At 39.6% G+C, this 21,750-nt stretch overlaps 1 protein-coding gene across 7 annotated transcripts in view; it reads right to left on the bottom strand.

Moving 5' to 3' along the window:
* RB1CC1 (RB1 inducible coiled-coil 1) overlaps positions 1-21,750 on the bottom strand; it is a 169,135-nt gene that overhangs the window by 3,487 nt on the left and 143,898 nt on the right. For 5 of the 7 annotated variants that reach the window (XM_073331179.1, XM_073331186.1, XM_073331182.1 and 2 more), the window contains 2 exons: positions 10,053-10,111; positions 5,061-5,197 (listed from right to left, as the gene is read on the bottom strand). In XM_073331179.1, the coding sequence (XP_073187280.1) occupies positions 5,061-5,197; positions 10,053-10,111 (196 nt within the window). Of the gene's footprint in view, positions 1-5,060; positions 5,198-10,052; positions 10,112-21,750 lie in introns of those variants that run through there. The other 2 variants (XM_073331180.1, XR_012157216.1) reach the window with 2 other exon arrangements.

Genomic DNA, 21,750 nt, shown 5'->3' with positions numbered 1-21,750 from the left:
CGCCAGGCTTTGGTTCCATTGGGAAAAACTGGAGATGGTCTTTATTAGTAAAGACAAAAATAGTGAGAAAGCCCTGACACGAGTAGCTTAAAACATTTTAAACCTGAGATTTGCAAAAATATTGCAGAAATGGGCAACTCTGCAACCAGTTTCAGAGTTTATCTAATCCCATCTCTCAAAACAAGCAGAGGCAGATTAATGCAAGACTGAATAAATAATATTCAGCATAATAGGTGGACATGTGAGGGATTAATATTACTGTGAGAAGCAGATGTGCATGCCTGAGTGTCAAAGGGCAGATACAGACACAGCATTTTTGGGAGTCCTAAAATGGTAACTTCCTGTACTTGAATACATATTGATTAGTGTCCATCACAGCCATACCATTATGCTCATGGCTGATCTGGGAATATGGGAGAAGAATAGTGATATGGTTCTTTAGAATTTATCCCAAACTTAACTTGTTTCATGAGGAGGTGAATGAGTGATCTCTCCTTTCCCCAGCCTTTTGCTGCACAAGGGGAGCCCAAGTGCTTGTTTCTTTCAACCCTAGCACTCAAGTTTATATTTCTTTCAACTCAAGGACACAATGGTAGCACTCAGTTTACATTACCAAAGATGCCTTTTGTAAGGAAATGGGCCTGAAACATTTAGGAAAAGGAAAGTGAAATTCTACTTTATATTTCTAGTTCTTCCAAATTTTGGGCCCCCAAGACACAGGCTTTGCCGGTGCCCAAGTAGCAAGATCTGTAAGTGGTGGACAAAACTAAGTCGCTTGGAGGTAGAAAGGGGGCAATGAAATGGGAATGTAAATTATAAGGGGTTGACCTCACTGGTTGATGTTAAAGCATGTGCAAGGAACATAGCAATGTTTTTAAGAGATTACTGTAAGTGTGAAGCAGTTGCAGTGTGCCTCTCTAGATCAGTAATATCTGCAAGAACCATACTCCATTCATTTTCTTTGTGAGATGCTTTATGTCTATTATTATGTCTGTCACCAATCTTCACAGCATTCCCAGCAGTTATTAAATTTATGACTAATAACTTAAAACCAAACTCTAAAAAAGTGGTTCTATGCACATCCTCCTCTCCACTTTGTAAGTCACAGTACTTTTATCTTGCCATCTTTATTTGCCAGATTCACACAGAAAACAGGGAGAGATCAATTTCCCAAAACCACTTTTAATAAAGTCTTATTATCCTGTACATCGTGTGTTTCATCCAGACCTTTAAAATTATCTCTGGCCTGAGAAAACCTGTAATAAATTTCAAATTGAGATGCTATATGTGGGAAGTTAAAGGACATTTGTGTATGCACCAAATTTGTTTTTTTGTTGGAGCCCTCCTTGTAATTAGCTGAGGCTGGACACACCTTTCCCCATCACTGTGTCTCTTGCACCAAGTCCAAGTATAGCCTGTTTACCCTCCTTTCCTTTTTTCCATCCATTCTCTCCCACACCTCCCTTTTCTGTTTCCTTCTTCTTTTCAACAACTTTTTTTTTGGCTTGCTTTTCTGAAAAAAATCTTTTAGTGAAGTCAGGGTTGGTGGGCTGCTGCTTGAGTTCATTGTCCCATATACGTAAGATACTACTTTGCCCACATGCACTGGAGACTGTTGAGGGAAACACTGGGGAAGATGGGCAGGACTAAAGGAGCTGCATGCCACTTCCCATTGGCTGTGTTTGGGTGTGCGCACATATTCAGGGTTACGCAGCTTGCCGTGCCTCACTGCTCCTTTCTCCTGCCCTAGTCATACTAGACTACTCACATATGCCCCAAGGGGAACCACAGCCAAAGCTGGGAAACACTAAATTATAGGTTTATAAAAAAATGGCAGAAGTATGATTGGCTCAATGTGCACAATAGGGTCCTTTTTATGCAAAGTGTCTAGCAACCTTAATCATGAAGGGAGAGTACCATCTCTCCACAATTTAAACACGTAACATTATTGGGAATCAGGAACTTGTACATACCCTATAATTACACAAATAAAGGATCTTCAAATTTGAAAAAAATTAAACAATAAATTTGTGCTTATAGTTATACACTTCTTAACATTCTCTTTGCTGAGGATGTTCATGTAACCTCACATGTGTAAATCAATGGCTATCAAAATGAATTGGAGGGAAAAACATGTTGGTTTGGATACCATTAGCCTTACTTTAAATTTCATAAAATTATGGCTGTGACACTGCGATGCCATTGTTAAGGTTGCATTCCATTTTGTATTTGACGTGGGAGTTTAACCTGTTTTATAGGAAATGCATAGTGTATCAGTCCCAAATTTTTAGCACAGTCTCTGTACTCTGTAAGAGTTTGGTGGGCTATTGGGAACTATGTAATTATTTTGCTAACTAACAAGAAGTTACTGGCATTATTCATCATAATTCTCTTCAATGGTTTGCTAATGGAGAAAATGTTCTATGGTGGGAACTTTCCTTCTGATGCCTGTGGAAGCCTTTATGAACAGATTAGGAGAGGAATACAAAACTGTCTTTTGATACATGCCCTCACTAATGTTCACTGCATCCAAAACTGGTGGCACAGGGAACAGATTTTAAGAGGCCATGGCCTTTGTGTTGCAGAGAAGATTTTCAATGAACTCGCTACTTTAAAAGTTTAAATACTTATTTCATGAATTGCATATCATAACAGCAAGCAAAACACTAGGAACATTGAAGTGAATAAACATAAATAGCAAACAGAAAGGAAGCTGCAGTTTCCTAAGCTTAATTGAGGGAAAACTGAAATAAGTACCCCACAAAAACCTTGAAACACTTTAAAACCACAGAAAAACCCTGCTGCGCTAAACTTGAGTGCAAAGGATTAACACTATCTAAAGCAGCAGTTCTCTGGCTGTGGACTGCGTCCCCAAATGGGGTTCCACCATCAGCAGATGGGGTTGCAGAGATTCCCAGCGTGCAGAAGATGTAATTTTGCTCTGCACAGTATGACTTCACCAGTGAGGAGCTGCCAAAACCTTAACAACGGGTTCCCTCCTCACCCCACTAGGGGGTCGTTGCCTACCCACGCCCCCCTGGGACTCCTGCCCCATCCAACCCCCCCACGTTCCTTGACCCAACCCCCAGGACCTCTGCCCCCAGAACCAGGTAGGAGGGTCTCGTGGGCCACTGCAGTGGGTGCCCACTCACCCCTAAGAACCAGAAGGACCTGCCAGGGGGTGAGGTGGGGAGTCCTGGAGGTGCTTACCTGGGACAGCTCCCGGGAAGCATCCGGCAGGTCCCTCTGGCTCCTAGGGACGGGGGAGCATAGCTAGGGGGGAGTGGGGGAGCGGCCGCTCCTGCACTGAACACATCAAAAGTGACGCCTTAGGCGCCAACTCCCTGGGTACTCCGGGGCTGGAGCACCCACGGAAAAAATTTGGTGGGTGCAGAGCACCCCACCCTGTGCCTGGCCCCAGCTCACCTCCGCTCCGCCTCCTACATTGAACGCGTTGCCCCGCTCTGCTTCTCTGCCCCCGCCCCTAGCTTCTCGTGAATCAGCTGTTCGGCAGGAAGCCTGGGAGGGCTGAGAAACAGGCCGTGGCTTCACGCTCAGGCTGAGGGTGGTGGAGGTGAGCTGGAGCGGGAAGCGGTTCCCCTGCGCCCCCCCTCCCCACCGGGTTACCTGCTGTGGCGCGGGTGGCCCTCCTCACACCTACCCCACCGCCCCAGCTCACCTCCACTCTGCCTCTGCCTCCCTGGGCCTGAGTGAAGCTGCCGCCTGCTTCTCAGCCTGCCCCAGCTTCCCATGCAAACAGCTGATTCACGGGAAGCCGGGGGGATGGGGGGTGGGAGAGGGGGGCGGGCAGAGAAGCAGAGCAGGGCATTGCGTTCAGGAGAGGAGGCAGAGCAGAGGTGAGCTGGGGCCAGGCGTGGGGCGGGGAGCTGCTGGTGGGTGCTCTATATCCACTAAATTTTCCCCTTGGGTGCTCCAGGACTGGAGCACCCATGGAGTCGGCGCCTAAGGCACCACTTTGGGCCTGTTAAATTTAGAAGCCCTTTTAGAACCGGTTGTCCCTTGCAGAACAACTGGTTCTAAAAGGGCTTCTAAATTTAACAACTGGTTCTAGCGAACCGGTGTGAACCGGCTCCAGCTCACCACTGGACTTCACATGCACGGTGTCTGCGAGGTCATAATGCTCTACAAAATGGCATCCTCTGCACAGCGTGACCTCATCTACCATATGTACCAGGCATGCTGTGCTCTTCAAAATGGTGGCTTCCATGCTGTCTGAGGCCCACAAGGAAATAATTCACTAAAATGGGTCGTGCTGGCAAAAAGTTTGGGAACCTTTGCTCTAAAGCAAACATTTTCCTGTAAGAAAATTTGAGCCCTGCTGAACTTCATCTATGTCGGGTTGAGAAACAGCAGCAAAAGTAGGCATTTAAAAATCAGGAAATAAAAAGTTATGGTTTCCAGTTCTCTCACACTGAACATATAGATCCATAAAATTCCATCCATGCTACAGGGGATTTCTTTGCCTGGAGGGAAAATACCTTTAAAATAAAACTGAGTCCTTGTTTTTTTTTTAAAAAGTCAATTCCTTCTACAGCACAGGTGGAAGTTCAAGCCTCTGCAATGGGCTCACACCTCAAATTTGTAAATGGCAGCACAAAAACAGACCTACACAGCCATCATCAATACTTTGTAGTTATTTTAGAACCATAAATAGTAACATGACTAAGCCAAATGGTAATTTCATATGGTACATGTATGAAATGTGCATGTATGTATGAATAAATATAGTCTGTTTTATAGTATAAATCAAAAAAGGATGAATGCATTTTGCTCTAACTGTCCAAAGTATTCACTTCTGGGACAAAACGTAATATGGAAAAGTGCTGCCCAAAAAAAACCTTTCAGAAAATTACTGAATGAGGCTAAAATGAAAAACTCAATGCAAGATTAACTACAACTTTTGCTACAAATATACATTATGTCTATAGCTAAAACATACATCTATATATGTAATTATTAAAGAGCTGTTAGAAAAATAAGGATATAAGATCATGTTACGTGCCTCAGAACATTATGCCACAGAGTTATCTGACACTTACCACACTCACCTGGCTTCAGATCCAGCGCAGCAAGAGACTCTGAATGTAAGAAATACAATGTTGGACTGACAGTAAATAATACATAGTTGTCATGGCGTTCGTCCAAGATAATGAGAACCAAATCGCCAACCTGAAAACTAGATAAAGTAAGAATACTTAACAGCAAAATATAAAAATATAGTATTGAATATTTACACTGATTACTAAAGCACTTTTTTCAAGCATTACACAGACCTACTTATCATTGTCTGAAACACACTTTAGAATTTATGCATATCTGTACATTATGTAATGCCCAATAATTATTAGGTTTCCTATGAGGACAGTGTTAATTCCTCTTGGTTTTTTAAAAAAAATGTTTTGGCGCCTCTTTTTTCTCCTAACAATGTGCTTCAAACAAATTTTTCTGCACGAAGTTACACATAAGTAACTGTGATGCTTCCCAGAGCTACCCAGGGCTGTGAGGCACCTTGCCACCACCTGCTATAAGCATGACGTAGTCTTGTCTGTTCCTGCTGTGGATCAGCTCCTTAACTCCACCAGCCTCTGGCAACACAAGCACTACTTTCCGGGCTTCTGCAGGCCTCCTTCTTTCTATACTGGTTAGCAATAGGCACAAACCAACCTTTGACCATCCCTCTGGAGAGATCAGCCTCTGTTACACGGACCATGCACTGAACTCTCAGGTCATCCTCTACTCACAAAGGAACAGCACAAACCAGCTTACACAATTCAACTCAGGATTGCTACTCTGCTTAACACACAGCATTTAGATATATTATAGTGAAGGCAAGAATAAGCTTATAATCAAATGATAGTAAGAAACAATAATGGAAAAATGATTACATATAAAACAAAATCATAACACGCTTTCTAGAGCTTAAACTTAACTCACAAGACCTACAGGATAGCTTATCTCAAGCCCTTTTCCCAGTTTTTTCAACCAGGATGACTGAGATCCCCCTTTCACAAAATCTAATCTGCTGGCAGCTTGTCTTCAAAGACTGAAGGATGCCAAGGTGTGTCTCTGCCCCTTCAGATATATCACAGCAGACCTTTGATCTTCACCTGAAAACAGGGTGTTCCACCTTTCTGCTGTTTACCTCTTCCTGTGTATTACTTCTGAAATCTCCAAAACTCTTCATTAGCAGTTGATTCAGCGCTTGTCCACACCTAAAATGAAGCTGTGCCACTGTAGCGCTTTACTGAAGACACTACCTAAACTGATGGGAGGGGTTCTCCTGTTGATATAGGTATTCCACCTCCCTGAGAAGCGGTAGCTAGGTCAGCGGGAGAATTCTACAGCGGGGGTCAGTTTAATTGCATCGCTCAGAGGTGTGGATTTTTCACATCCCTATGTGACGCAGCTATACCAACCTAATTTCCTAGTATTGATCAGGCCTCAGTATGTTAATAAACTTCTGCTGTAGGACACACCGTATACAATAGTCCACCAGGAAGATAAGTATCTTCTACCTCTTGTCTGGAGAAGTTCGGCTCAAGGTGCACTACATTTGAGTGACCTGCCTTTAACTACAAGACTTAGAGAACATAATTCTCAGCACATACACATAATTCCTCACATATTGTCATGCAAAGATTATGATGACTAGTGTAACACAGGCATTTATTAGAAACCTTACATGACATTCTTTTGGGGAACTGAGGGGATACTTATCATAGAATCATAGAATATCAGGGTTGGAAGGGTCCTCAGGAGATCATCTAGTCCAACCCCCTGCTCAAAGCAGGGCCAATCCCCAATTTTTGCCCCAGATCCCTAAATGGCCCCCTCAAGGATTGAACTCACAACCCTAGGTTTAGCAGGCCAATGCTCAAACCACTGAGCTATCTCTCCCCCTTGAACCCCTATGTAGCCCTGTGCCCTCTGCCAGTTGGCAACAAGAGGTCCTTGGGCCACAGCAATACATTGTTGGGGGTGGGAAATATCTCTGAGCTGTAACAGCTAATTTAGACCTCATCGTTTTGTATGTGTAGTTGGGATTATGGTTTCCAGTGTGCATTACTTTGCATTTATCAACACTGAATTACATCTGCCATTTTGTTGCCCAGTCACCCTTTTTTTTTTTTTTTTGAAGATCCCTTCGTAACTCTTCGCGGTCTGCTTTGGACTTAACTATCTTAAGCAATTTTGTATCGTCTACAAACTTTGCAACCTCACTGTTTACTCCCATTTCCAGATGATTTATGTATATGTTGAGCAGCACTGGTCCCAGTACAGATCCTTGGGGGACCCTAATATTTACTTCTTTCCACTGAGAAAACTGACCACTTATTCCAAGTCTTTGTTATCTATCTTTTAATGAGATACTGATCCATGAGAGGATCTTCCCTCTTATGTCATGACTCCTTTTGCTTAAGAGCCTTTGGTGAGGGACCTTGTCAACGCTTTCTGCAAGTCCCAAATACACTATATCCACTGGATCACCCTTGTCCTTTCACTGTTTTTTTTTTTTTAAATTTGGGTATACATATAGTTTGAGCCTCTATTATGGTGTTTTTAAAAACTTTCCATGCAGCTTGCTTTTAATTTCCATTTAACTAATCTACTCATTTGCATATAGTTCCCCTTTTTGAAGTTAAATGCTACTGTGGTAGGTTTCTCTGGTATCTTTCCCCCTATGAGCATGTTAAATTTTATTACATGATGGTTGCTATTACCAAGTGGTTCAGCTATATTCACCTCTTGGACCAGATCATGAGCACACCTTAGGACTAAATCAAGAATTGCCTCCCCCTTTGTGGGATCCAGGACAAGCTTGTTCAAGAAGCAGTCCTTAATGGTGTCTAGGTTTCAGAGTAGCAGCCGTGTTAGTCTGTATCCGCAAAAAGAACAGGAGTACTTGTGGCACCTTAGAGAATTTGTTAGTCTCTAATGGTGTCTAGAAATTTTATCTCTGCATTTGGTCCTGAGATGACATGTACCCAATCAATTTGGAGGTAGCTGATATCACCCATTATTATTGGGGTTTCTATTTTTATAGTCTCGCTAATCTCCCTGAGTATTTCACAATCACCATCATGATCCTGGTCAGGTGGTCACTAGTATATTCCTACTGCTATACTCTTATTCTTCAAGCATGGAATTTCTATCCATAGAGATTCAATGGTACTGTGAGTCATTTAAGATTTTTACTAAATTTGACTCTATGCTTTGTTTCACATATAATGCCATTCCTCCAACAGCATGACCTACTCTATCATTCCTATGTATTTTGTACCCTGGTATTACTGTGTCCCTTTGCTTAGCATCTTCTCACCAAGTTACTGTGATGCCTGTTATATCAACATCCTCATTTAATACCAGGCACTTTAATTCATGTTCCTGCTTAAAACTGAAAACTCTGTCTCATGCTTTTCCTTAGATGATAAAAGACTGTATGGACCTCTTTTGAGACATACATTTACAAATGTTTTGCAATCAAATGCAAGCATCTTCTAATGTAAAAACTTCCTAATGTCGTTGCTATGTTAAATGCAAGATGCTTTATGGACCATTATGGAACTAAATGACACTGCTATAACTGCACAGCAATGAGTACAGGATATTTATATTAATTGGGGACTTAAGTTATTTAGTTAAGCAATTTCCTTTCCAAACTCAGAAAGACAAGGACTTTTAAGAAGAGCAGTCAATGCCTTCTTGGATGGCTATTTAATTTTGAAGACCCTCTTTAACAATTAAGTTTAAAAAGAACTATTTTAAGAACTGGAAAACTTATCTCTAATATAAGGATGTATAAGCCCATCTGAAACCAAATTTCAGTTCCTATTAAGCTCTGATGGAACTCAAGCGATATTTAAGAAAATGGATGGAATAAAAGAAATAGTTAAAACTCTATCAGATGCTGAAAATTTCCTGCCACAAGAACAAAGACAATTAAATGTACACTACATATGAATTAACAGACTACATGTCACGAGCTGAAGATATTACTAAGACCAACCCATGAGCCAGTGAAAGGACAACCGCAGATATGAATCCTGATATGAAGCCTGAAAGAGGTATTTTTCTCCTTCCAAGGAATCAGAAGAAAGAGCGGGATAAAGCTTCTCTGAACTGAGGAAGCAAACTAGCAACACTCCCTGCTCCTATCTTTCAACTCCATAAACCCTCTCAATGCAGCCTCTCATCTCTGCTCATTGTCTCTATAAAACAGCCACAGAGCTACATCAAGAAGCAACTTTCCAGTTCAGATCCAACATCTCTCAGACCTTCCTTTACTTAATAATTATAATAGTCATAGTTAATTGCAATTATCTTGCTTGTTCTTAATCATGATAGAATTACTTGGCACTCAACTGGAAACACCCCTTTCTACCTCACATTATTATAAATAACAATACGAACTCGGATTATTAGAAGTGGGTACTAACGCACAGAATAAGATACCTTAAAGGAAAGGACGACCCTGCTGTAAACATCAACAGTGAAATCTGAAGTCAATAGCAAAAAGCCCATTGGGTCCAGGATTTGCCCCCAACAAATTTTAACAGCACCTAACCAGTTACCCATGATACACATCTCTTTGAAAAAAGGCATCTTCACAAGTAATCTTAGGAATTCACATGATATATTTTTAGCAGAGTTATTCTGAATGGAGTAATTATTTCTTGGACATAAAATCATAGCTGAAATCCCCAACTAGATTTATCATTATAGAAAAGCCATGAAATGAGAATGAATCCAAATTATGGTGATGATGTTATACAAATCATTTAAAAATACATTTATAGCCTCGTGGACCATGTATTGAAAGCTTGATTGTAAAAGAATATAAAGAATCAAATTTAATAAAGATTTATTACTAAGGAAATTCACTGTAGTCTCAGATATGAATTTGAGGTTAAGATGCTGAAAAGAATTACTACACATTACCTGCACATACTTTACCTGTACATTTGTTATTGAAGACATAAAATTTATTGAGCCATATCAAGAACAAAATGTGAGAATAAAATTATACTTACTCTCGGATAGCTATTTTTTCAGAATGTCTTGAAGACACTGAAGACATGCTTTGGGACATCTAGAAAAATGATGAAAGAGCAAACAACTATAAAATATTGGCAGCATACATTGTAGATAGAGGACAATTAAGATTGATTTAATTTATATATGAACCATGACAAAAATATTAAAACTAACACATGTTCTTATTACCATCTTGACCATTTTGCTTGTGTGTATACTTTCCCTTTTCTTGTATTTTGCTTTGGTCCTTTTAAAATGTAAGCTTTTTGGGACAGGGATTGAAACACAGCACATTTCAGGTGCTTCCATAATATAAAAATTATAGTAAGAATAATAATTACAGTAAATTAAATTTTTATTTTGTATGGCCTCTCAACACGAATAGCCCAAAACACTTTAAAGAGTTAATATCAGAGTGAAAGAAAACTTAAGTGGTAGAAAAAGATGATATTTTTAGATGAGATAAAAATAAGCAGAGCATCACTAAGGCATAAGAAAACTACTGCATATGGAAGGCAGTTGAACAGACAGTTACTTTTATACTAACCGTGGTGGGACTGTGTGAAGGGTCAGAGAACTTGACAAAGCTAGACAAGAGAAAGGAGCAAGGAAGAGGATAAAGTTTATGGAAGGTTTTAAAAACAATCAGGACAATTTTGGAGTAGAACCTGCAATAATTAGTGAGCAAATGAAGTGTTTAATGATTGGGCACAACATAAATCAAACTACCTGTATGTGTGAGAAAGTGGGCGAAAGCATTTAACACATGCTGGTGCAGGTAGGATAAGACTGTGGAGACCAGGCTGAAAGAAGTTGAAGACAAGGATGAAAGTTTCAGCAGAGGTGCAAGTGATGCAGCAATGTTGCAGAAGATGCGGAAGGCATATTAGCAAACAAAGGAGATGAAAAAGTTCAGGTTCAAGAATTTATACTCAGTCCTGTGGACAGTGGAGGGAAATACCTCATTTGAGAAATTCTATGACGTTTTGTTTTTCAGGGTAACTCCTCTTGCCCAAAGGAGTATACCAAAAAGTACCTCACAGTACCACAATTTTACCTACAAGAAATTAAGGGCAATTCATTGCACTGCTTTTCAATATTTTTAAAAATAAATATAAATACATCAGCTTCAATCTCGCTGAATTTGAGCTCCTCATTTGAAAATGTACTTTTTCACCTCAATGACCACACCTCAAAAGGTATTTTTGCTCCGTTGTTTAACTGTGCAGTAGGTGTACTTTTAAATGTATTGAAAGTATTCAAGTGCATAAAAACGTTTTTCAATAAGATAGAGCTGCACACATGTTCAAACTGATTAACAAAAACACTGAACATATGAAAATACTTAGGAAAAAAAAGAAAAGAAATGTGAAGGCCAGATTTAAATATGGCTATCTATAACTTTATGCAACCGGCATATACATTTTAAGCCAAATCCAATAATCACCTACTTTTGACAACAATCCTAGGACTAGGTTACTGTGAGAAGGAACCCTTAGTAGCTACATACCCCATTGAGGGGAAAAAGGATTAATCTCCTCAAATATTAACAGGTTTTCATAAGTTAAACCTGATAAGTTTCATAAGTTTTCATAAGTTAAATACATAAAGTGTATTTATTCTCTGAGAAATTACTTCTGTGCTGCAGATTTGTGTCTTGATTCATTAGCACAAGTGCCAAACAGAAAGGTTGCTTCCTCTTTTCCCATCCTATATTTTGGAAAACTTCTAGGACAGTTTTACTTTGTGTAATGACCCATCCACTCCCAGTCTTTATTCAAGCCTAATTTAACGGCGTCCAGTTTGCAAATTAAAAAGTAAAACTATTTCCCCATGCTTTTTTTCCCCCTACTGTTACTCACACCTTCTTGTCAACTGTTGGAAATGGGCCATCCTGATATCACTACAAAAAGTTTTTTTTGTTTTTGTCATTTTTCTCCTGCTGATAATAGCTCATCTTAACTGATCACTCTCATTATAGTGGGTATGGCAACACCCATTTTTTCATGTTCTCTGTGTGTGTGTATATATTTATATCTTCCTACTGTATTTTCCACTGCATGCATCCGATGAAGTGCGTTTTAGCCCACGAAAGCTTATGCTCAAATAAATTTGTTAGTCTCCAAGGTGCCACAAGTCCTCCTCGCTCTTTTTGCTGATACAGACTAACATGGCTACCACTCTGAAACCTGCATTGTGAATGACTTCTTTCCCAACTACTTATTCTCTTTCCTCATTCCCACCCGCAAAATAAAGAAAAGCCTTTCTGCCAAAGAAGTAAATTTCAGAGAAAAAACAAAAAGAAAGCCTTAGAAGAAGCCATTTTCAACTCCGCAAATGTACATAATGAAAAGCTCAGATCTATGTACTTTAAAAACAGCTTGTCTTAGAAAGATGTGTAACTGTCTTGTCGATGCAGGCACTCGCACGCTACATTTAAGATACAATTTTCAAAGGTGCCTAAAGGTTTAAGTCTCCCAGCTCCTACTAATATTCAATGGGAGCTGGCTGCCTAACTTCTTTGCATCCCTCCCTTTTGCCCAGCCTCAAATGACAGCTAAACTCAACACCTTGCGGAGTGTTGTCAAATGGCCAGACACAGAGAACTGAGACTGGATGTAATAGTTCCCTATGACAGAGAGGTGTTCTAAGGTTTAATTAAGGTGAAACGTAATTGCAAATCATTATCACAGTTCACCTGAGAACCACAGTAGTTAATTCTTACTAATACTTTTCTGTACTACCGAATAAACAAACTGTCTTGTACAGCTAAGTAACTGGTTGCAGGTTTATTTTAGAAAACTAAAGAAGAACAGACTTCTGAATGCTGAGCCACACTCAATACTATGAGAAATGAAATATTTTAATCAATACTTTAAGTTCCATATTGCTCAGGTTAATAATAGTCCCTTTCAGAGTCAACCCAAAGTAAGCACTGATTATGGCTGAATAGTTTTAATATATTTCTCTTGCGGTGTGTATTTTATATTTAATATGAAAGCAAATGGAAATACCCTACGGATTCTCAGATACATGCTTTCTTTAGTCTCAAGTATATATTGTAGAATCAGCCTGCTAGTATCATTACATGAGATACTGCAAAACCTTAATAAGACAGTAACAAGCTAATGTTAGGTTGTTTTTTTTTTATTAAGTAACTTTGCATGATATTTCATAATAATTAGAAGATGAAAAAGTCTATTATAGGATGCACATAGAACTCAACTAGCAAGTTTACACTTCTTTTTTCTAGACTGGTTTTGGTCTAAAAGAAAACAACATATTTCATAAAAAACATGATCTATAAAAACTCTACTTTTGTAAGCATCATAATCTTCTGCATTCTTGAAGACAGTAGATATTTCCCATTTCCTCTGCTAGAATAGCATTCCTAATTTCCTCTCACTCCACCTTTAGAGAGTCAACTGATGGGCCATTTCCTCACCATCCCCTATTCAGCTGCATAGGGAGTAGGAAGGAGAAACTTCAAGTAGCTCTTCCCCTGGCCTTCACCTTGAACCATGGAACTTTCCACCCCTAGAACCTATGTGGGGAAGGATGGAGGTAATCAACGCTCTAAGGCTTTCCTGTGCACCAATAATTTAAGCAGAGAGGGGAAAGAAAAGGGTAGAAGGATAGAAGGATTCTTCTATCCTTGAGGACAGAAGAATTCGTTAGTATGAGAAGAATCCTATAGGTATGCTCCCCTTGCAATCAAGAGTACTGGTACCGAGCAATCAACCCATAACTTTCTCCTACCTTCATGGTTTATTGATGAATGCTTGTGTGATAGAGGACTAGAAAGACTTAGAAGTATTGACCACAAAAAGGTGATTTGAGGGATGGGGAAGAGTCACACATCTTTGGAAATGTGAAATATAACCAAATGAATGAGAGCAAAGAACATGATGGGGGGGGGGGTGGAAGTTGGGAGCAAATGCAGATAAAAAGAGAAAGAGATGCATCAGAATACTTGAAATGAAAAGAAAGCGTGATTGAAGGGAAAAGGATAGGGAGGAAGAAAAAAGTCAATATAAAAGTTGTATTAAAAATATTTAAAGTTGAATGACATTTAGTAAATTGTAAATAATGTCTGTCTGCATATATGAGGAATGGAGTGATCTTCCTGCCTCTGGTGGATATTACCCTCTACAGATTCTAGTGAAGCATACAAGCAAGGATGACTTAAGAGTATTTTTAATAATACCGTCTCTTCAGGCATCAAGGGTGTCCCCCTCCTTCACTGGTGATTTCAATCTCTTCCAGAAACTCAGAAATGACAAAAACAGAGATGCGAATCCAAAGGGAAAGATAAGGGAAAGACTCTCAGAAAAAGAACCTTGAGTGAAAAACAAAGGAAGAGAGGAACTGGCTTTTTACTCTACAGAAGTTCTCATGGGGGAAAATCACACAGGTCCCTCAGGGGAAGCCTCTCTCATTGAGACCAGTCTGTTGTTAAGGACTTTTATGTCTATTTTTTCCAAATTCACCCTCTTCAGTGATAACCCACCTCAAATTACGTTCTTGCACCTGGGTCCTGACCCAGTTCAACACTAATACTATTTATATTTTCCATTTCTGGTTAGCTACCTAACCCAACAAGCTTTGCTCACACACCTGCCAATGACAAAAGGGAGTCATTTCTCTGCAATTGGCAGATGCTTCACAAAGCCTGCTTGGCTGTAAATGCTGCATAAAAGATCTCCAGCTGCACAAAGCAGAGGTAGGATTTTTAAGGAAGCCTCAAACTTATTCTTCACAGGGAAGTCCACTAACATTCCATGACAAAGCTCTTATGGGCACTGGATTTTCACTTGCTTCAAGATACAACTTTTCATTTCCAACAAGAAAATAGACTGAAATACTAAATATTTAAACATTTTTATTATTTCACACTAAGAAAAATTCATAAATACCATAACTATCAGCTCTAAGAAGCACTTTTCAGCTTCTCTCTAGATTGCACAACCCAGGTTTTATTGACCTTCAAAGCAATCCAGGTTCCCTCTCTCTACTTTATGTTTTTCATACGTCAATATATATATTTATATATATTACAATAGCTGCACTAAATATGATACAATGTTTGTAGTTCATAGTACTACACATTATATAAGGCCAGGAAAATAAAATTATTTAACTTGTTCCCATTACTGAAGAAAGGTGATAACCTCTTCACAGTTAAAGCTACATGAATAACTTTCCATTATAAGCCTGATTTTGACTCACAGTTCACCAAAACTAAATGAATTCACAGTAAGTTTCTGAAATTTCCTTCTCAGAAGAAACTTTCTTCGGACAGCCTGGGGTGAATGTGGGAGGAGGGGTCAAGCCATTTGTCAAATGACAGATAAGTCAGTTTGCCAAATTGCCAAAAAACTGCTCCAAATTCTTAATGCTTTGGATCATAGCTCTTAAACACAGATTGGCTAGGGAACTCCCAATTATTTTATTAGTACATTCACAGCAAAAACATATCAACTAATCTCAAGGAAGCAGGTATGGGAAGAATAAGTACTTTTACCAATGTTAAAGTTTGTCTCCAACTATTTTAGAACAGTCGTAGAAGCTCTGTAATTTGGAGGAGGAATCTGAAATCCCTAGGGTCAAAGAGATGTATTTTCTTGTTCCTCTCAAAAAAGTCAGCCAGATTTAGCCAAGTTCTAAACGTTACAGAAAATCGCCATTTGCACATATGCAAAAGAACCTTTTACACTTGCCCCTAAATTTTCCAGTCACACTACCAATCCCTCACCGCAGAACAGCCTTTTGGGCTAGGAACTAAACTTGGCTAATAGTGAATTTCTTTCCCTGAGTGGTATTTCTGTGCCCTTCTTAACACTTCCTGAACAAAGCCTTATATCTCTATGCTAGGCCACAACATACTATCAGTGTCTGCATTTTGCATGAGGTAACAAAGTCTTACGTCTTTTCTGGCAGAGGTGGGACTAGGACCCAGATCTTTCATAGGGCATGTCCATGTCAAATCAACTTAGCCAAACTCCCTTTGTGTTATATTTGTATTACCTAAAATCATCACTGATGAAGTTTGCAGATGATTAGTAATAATAGTGATCTGAAACACTTGGTAAGTGGGGTACAAGTGAACAATACGCATGTTAATACAGACAAATGTAAGTTTCTACATCTAGGGACAAAGAATGTAGGCCATGCTTACATGATGGGAAGCAGTGACTCTGAAAAAAAAACCTGTGGGAGAAGAGGGGGTCATGGTAGATAATCAGTTGAACATGAGCTTCCAATGTGAGGCTGTGGTCAAAACTGCTAATGCAATTCTTATAAACCAGGAAATCTCAAATAAGGGTAGGGAGTTTACTTTACTTCTGTATTTGGCACTGGTCTGACCACTATTGGAATAGTGTGTCCAGTTCTGGTGTCCACAATTCAAGAGGTTGTTGATAAACTGGACAAGTTCAAGAAGAGCTAGGAGAATGATTAAAATACTCCTTACATAGTGAAAGACCCAATCTGTTTTGTTTAACAAAAAGAAGGGTAAGGAGTTACTTGGTTATAGTCAGGAAGGGTGCAGAAATTTGAAAATGGACTCTTCAATCTAGCAGACGAAGGCATAACAAGATCCAATGGTTGGAGGTTGAAGCTAGACAAATTCAGGCTAGAAACAAGGTACACATTTTTAACTGTGAAGGTTAATTAACCACTGGAAGGATTTATCAATAGTTGAAGTGGATTCTCCTTGACTAGAAACTTTTCAATTAAGATTGGATGTTTTTCTAAAACGTATGCTCTAATTCAAATAGGAATTAATTCAGGGAAATCCTATGGCCTGTGTCATACATGAAGGCAGAGCAGATGATCACAGCGTTCTCTTCTGGCCTTATAAGCAACACTTTAACCACTACTGAACACTTCCTTTACTGAGCCAGAAACAGAACTTAGGAATGTTGAATCCCAACAGTATAATGCCATCTCGAAAAATTGTTCAAGACACTGGCAAAGTTTGTGACATTATCTATTACTGCTACCAGTTATTTCTTTAATTGCAGTGGTACTAGAGGTCTGTGCCATATATACTGGGGAACCATAACAACGGACTGCCTTTTTTTAAAAAATTAAATAGCTGTGTTCTAGTAAGGTTGTCCTAAGTAACTGATTCCTTTCCCTAGTGCTCATCCATCTTCTGGTTGGCACCAGAATTGCTCCGTATGCCTGCATAGGTGTTAAAACAGCTACTGTCTCCTTATTTGCCAAAACCACTTCTACAGTGCAGTTATACATTCTAATACAAATATATATGGCATGTTGAAAATTTGGTGACACAATACAATAAGCTAAAATAAATTAAAAAACACTGTACTTATTGCATTAGATAGTTCCATAATTAAATTTATACCTTCCTTTTTAATGTATTCAAAGTAGTCACATAATTCCCAGTTTACTGCAGTAACTAGAATTAGACACCTTCCAACAAAATTAGAGTCCAGCTTGCCACAGAATAAACATGGTATTGCTTATACTGTTATGTACATTTTTTATTATTTAAAATTTGCCTTTTAATTTAACTAGGTGCCTTATTAAAGGTACAAGGGAGTGTCTAGAGCAGTGGTGGCCTGCGGGCTGCAGGCTACACGTGGCCTGTCAGGGTAATCCACTGGCGGGCTGCCAGACTGTTTACATTTGCACAGCTGCCTGCAGCTCCCAGTAGTCATGGTTCACTGCTCCTGGCCAATGGGGGCTGCAGAAAGTGGCGCAGGCTCCCATCGGCTGGGAACGGCAAACCTTGGCCACTGGGAGATGCGGCAGCCGTGCAAATGTAAACAAACTGTCTGGCAGCCCACAAGTGGATTACCCTGACGGGCCACATGTGGCCCGCGGGCCGCAGGCTGCCCACCACTGATCTAGAGGGTCTCTAAATGGCCTCTATCCTGCAAACATTTACATATGCAAGCAGTCCCACTGTGTTTACCAGTACTACTCACATGTTGTGTAAGTATTCACATGATAGGAACCTAACTCATTAGTCAGTAGACAAGTATGATGTATCCTATCAACAGCCTCCTCTTTAAAAAAAAGAACAAAACCAGTATCCGTACTCTTTGCAAGTACGGAAGCCCCTTCATGACTAATTTCTCACATCACTCTTCTCCAAACTTTCTATTTCTGCACTTACTTTAAGATGAAGAGACCAAAGCTGAAAGCAGTGGAAAATACGCAAGCACTGAACTTTTAATAATGACATTTCCGGCATCATTCTCTTATACAGTCTAAAATCAGATTAATTTTGAGCACTGCTATACATGGGAGACAATGTCACCTATGAATCATCCACAATGCACAAATAAGTCTTTTTTCCCCCTGAAAGTTCACAACTAATTTGGAACCTATCAAATGTGTAAAAGTAGCTTAAACTGTTCTTCCCAGTTTGCCAAACTTGAAATATCTTGCAGAATTTGCAGTACTTGAGAAAGTTATCTAGTTATCTTCAGATTTGTAAAGCCAAAGTCTTACATTTCTTGGTCTTTTATATATGTAACATTTTATTCCTGTTTTAGTTTTAACATTTTCATATTTTAACAGTTTTCAGAAAATTTTAACCCTGTTAAGATAATTACTTAATTTTTGTTTTAAAACTGCTCAACATAGAGCAGGTTGACCACCACTGCTCTAGACACTCCACTGAACCTTTAATAAAGTCACCTGGTTTGTTTTAAAACTTCTTAATGCTGACAGACCCCAGTTGTCTGCAGGTGGGATTGAATCTGGGACCTCTGAAGCTTAGTGCATGAGTCTCTACTCCATGTTTAGCTAAGGCTGTAGCTCATTAATCTCTAAGTGGTCTAGGTGTCACTAGAGAGGGACAGAACACCACACCCAGCAGTCCTGGGTTACAACAGCACTTCTAATATATCCTTGTGAGATTCATAAGCTAGACAAACAGTCTGACAACCTTTCAATAGAAAGAAATAAACGTTTCTTATTGCCCAGTGTTTCCAAAGATTTAAAATAACACTACCATTCTCTTTTGCCTTTATTGGTAATGTGAAAAATAATTAAAAATTACAATAGTATCATTTCTTAAAAGGAGCACCTTCAGGTATTTATTTTGCTGCTGCTAGGGTAGACCCATACATTAACTTTAGTGAAAAGTGAAGTATTTAGTGTGTACATTATCTATTATACGTAATACTTTAAATGTATGAATTCTCTATCTTAATGCAACAGCATCCAAGCAAAGAGGAGCATTAAAACATTACTGCAAACCCAGGTTTTACAAACAGATCAAGAAAAACATACTTTCCAGGTTTGTGCCTCTTGCAATTCAGGCAGAGAAGAACAATGGGAGGCAAACACTGAAGTAATTATTTTGTAAGAAACTTAGTTTGAAATGTAAGCATGTTCCCACCATCAACTCTGGCATAGTATCATATAGGCTCTCCAGTTTCTGTACCAGTGTGAAGCCGAGTAATAACATAACAGCCAGCATGATTTCCTAAAATAACAACTCTCAAATAAATCAACATGTCCTTTTTCAATATCTTTATATTTTTTATCTGTAAATTGATACTTGTGCTTACATGCATTAACCTCGGTTTACTACTTAGTTACCATTAATTCACAGAGCTCATTTTTTGGCAGATGGCATAAAGGTTGGGAGCTATAGAGTTTCTACAGAGAAATTTCTGAAGTGGTGTACCAGGAATAGAACTAGTTGAAAAAAATTCCATCTAAATGATTGTCTGACAAAAATATCTTTTTCACAGAATTAAAATCTTCTGTGAAAAAAATTCAGTGTTGCTGAAAAATGTTGATTTTCCATCAGGAAAATCAATGTAACAGCTGCTTGCCTGGAAGACTTTTATCAGTTTCACTTTCTGCAAAGTAAAATTGACAAAAGCTTTCCCAGGTGCTCTGACTCCCCAGAAACTCCTCCCCTGCAGAGTACCCTTCCAGCACCATTGGCTCTGGGACAACCCCACCATGCCAGAGGTTCCAGGCTCTCTGCCATGGTGCGTCTCACTACTATTGCATTTCAAATAAATAAATAAATAAATAAAAATAGTCATTAGCTTTTCTTAATCACCATTTTTTTTTCCAAATGTCGTTGGGCAAACAAATTAAAGGAGACTTAAATACATCAAGTATGCATGGGTAGTGCCGCAGAGGAAGACAAAAATGCAAGACAAAGTAATAATTTTCAGATCAGACTAATTTTTTAACTCAAAAAGTATTCTGTAACAAAAACAAGTTTGTAAAGTATGACAAACCTTTGTAACTCTCCTTTGTCCTCACAATAAATCTTACAATTTTCAAATCAAATCAATTTTCCAAGATAAGGTTATAGTGAGATAAACCAGGGTTTTATAATTGAAAGGTGGTTGCAAACCAGTGGTGTATGCAGAAATTAAAATTTGACCCCTTTTGGAGGGACACATTCTGTTGTCCCCCACTCCAGGACCTTGCTCTCCCCCCTCTGCACCTGGTTTCAGGAAGAGCTCGCTGCTCCCCACTGCCCCAGCCCTGAAAGGAGCTAGCTCGCTCTTTCCCCTGCCCCGACCAAAACAGGAGATTGCTCCCCTCTCCCTCCCGCCTCAATTGCAAACTTAACATGAAAAAGCTACCATTTCACCATAATGATACATTTCTGGCTCCTTTGCCCTCCAGAAGTTTTGATCAGAGTACATTGTTGGCTATTGATGATCCTGTCAGGTTAAAAAACATGTCTGCACTGCAAGTCATGGGTGAAATTCTGTGCTGGGCATCTATAAGACATCTCTGTCCACTTTCCTGATTCTGGGCTGCTTCAGGGCTAGAGTGGCCTGTGGCATAATTTACTATGAACAGCAGCACTGCCCACAATCTCTGCAGTTCTACATGCTATAGCCCTGTCCTGACATGCCCTTCCACTCCCAGAAACCCACTCCAGTAAGTCTCCCTATGCCAGGACTTGCAAGGAGGCCTTCAGAGAACACAGTCTGGCTGCATTACTCAAGCCTGGTCTACCCTTAAAAATTAGATTAACCTAGTTATGTTGCTTTTGGCTGTGAAAAATAATGTGCCCTGAGCACAATAGTTAGGTAGACCTAACCTCTGGTGTAGAGGTGGCTAGAGCAACTGAAATCTTCCATTGACCTAGTTACCACTTCTCAGAGAAGTGGATTAACTACATAATTGGAAAAACCCCTTTCATCGATGTAGGAGACATCTACAGCTACAGTGCTCCAGAGGCACAGCTGCAGCACCGTAGTTATGCTGCTATAGTGTAGACATAGCCTCAGTTCCTGTACTGGGGGAATTCTCCTTTGGGGCTGGAACTAATGCCCGGTGGGCTTTTTTACCTGGCATACATGGACAGAAACAGGTGTGAGAATCTCACCCAAACCTTCCAAATCTTAGAATTCTTCCAGGCAGTTAAGTGTGAAATGGTAAACCATTACATGCCTTCTCTTGGGTCTGGAATGAGTTGCAAATGTCCCATGAATGAACCAGCCCTGGTTTTGGCAGTGAGAATAGGAGGTCTGTAGACACCTTGTACAACAGCAAGTATTTGTCAATCTATTTTTAATCTCTCCTGAGCACCAGGATTTAGTTCAGGCAAGCCTCTTGCAGCATGCAATCAGTAAAAGAGAATTATATATTTATATTTTGCTTTTTTGGTCAGCCTGTTTCATATTTGTTAGATTGGACCACTAGTTTGTTCCCTAGAAAAGGAAACAG

Source organism: Lepidochelys kempii, chromosome 2, assembly GCF_965140265.1.
Source record: "Lepidochelys kempii isolate rLepKem1 chromosome 2, rLepKem1.hap2, whole genome shotgun sequence".
NCBI classification, from domain to species: domain Eukaryota; kingdom Metazoa; phylum Chordata; order Testudines; family Cheloniidae; genus Lepidochelys; species Lepidochelys kempii.
Note: the sequence above shows the minus strand (reverse complement) of the source record. Positions and strands in the feature narration are given on the sequence as shown.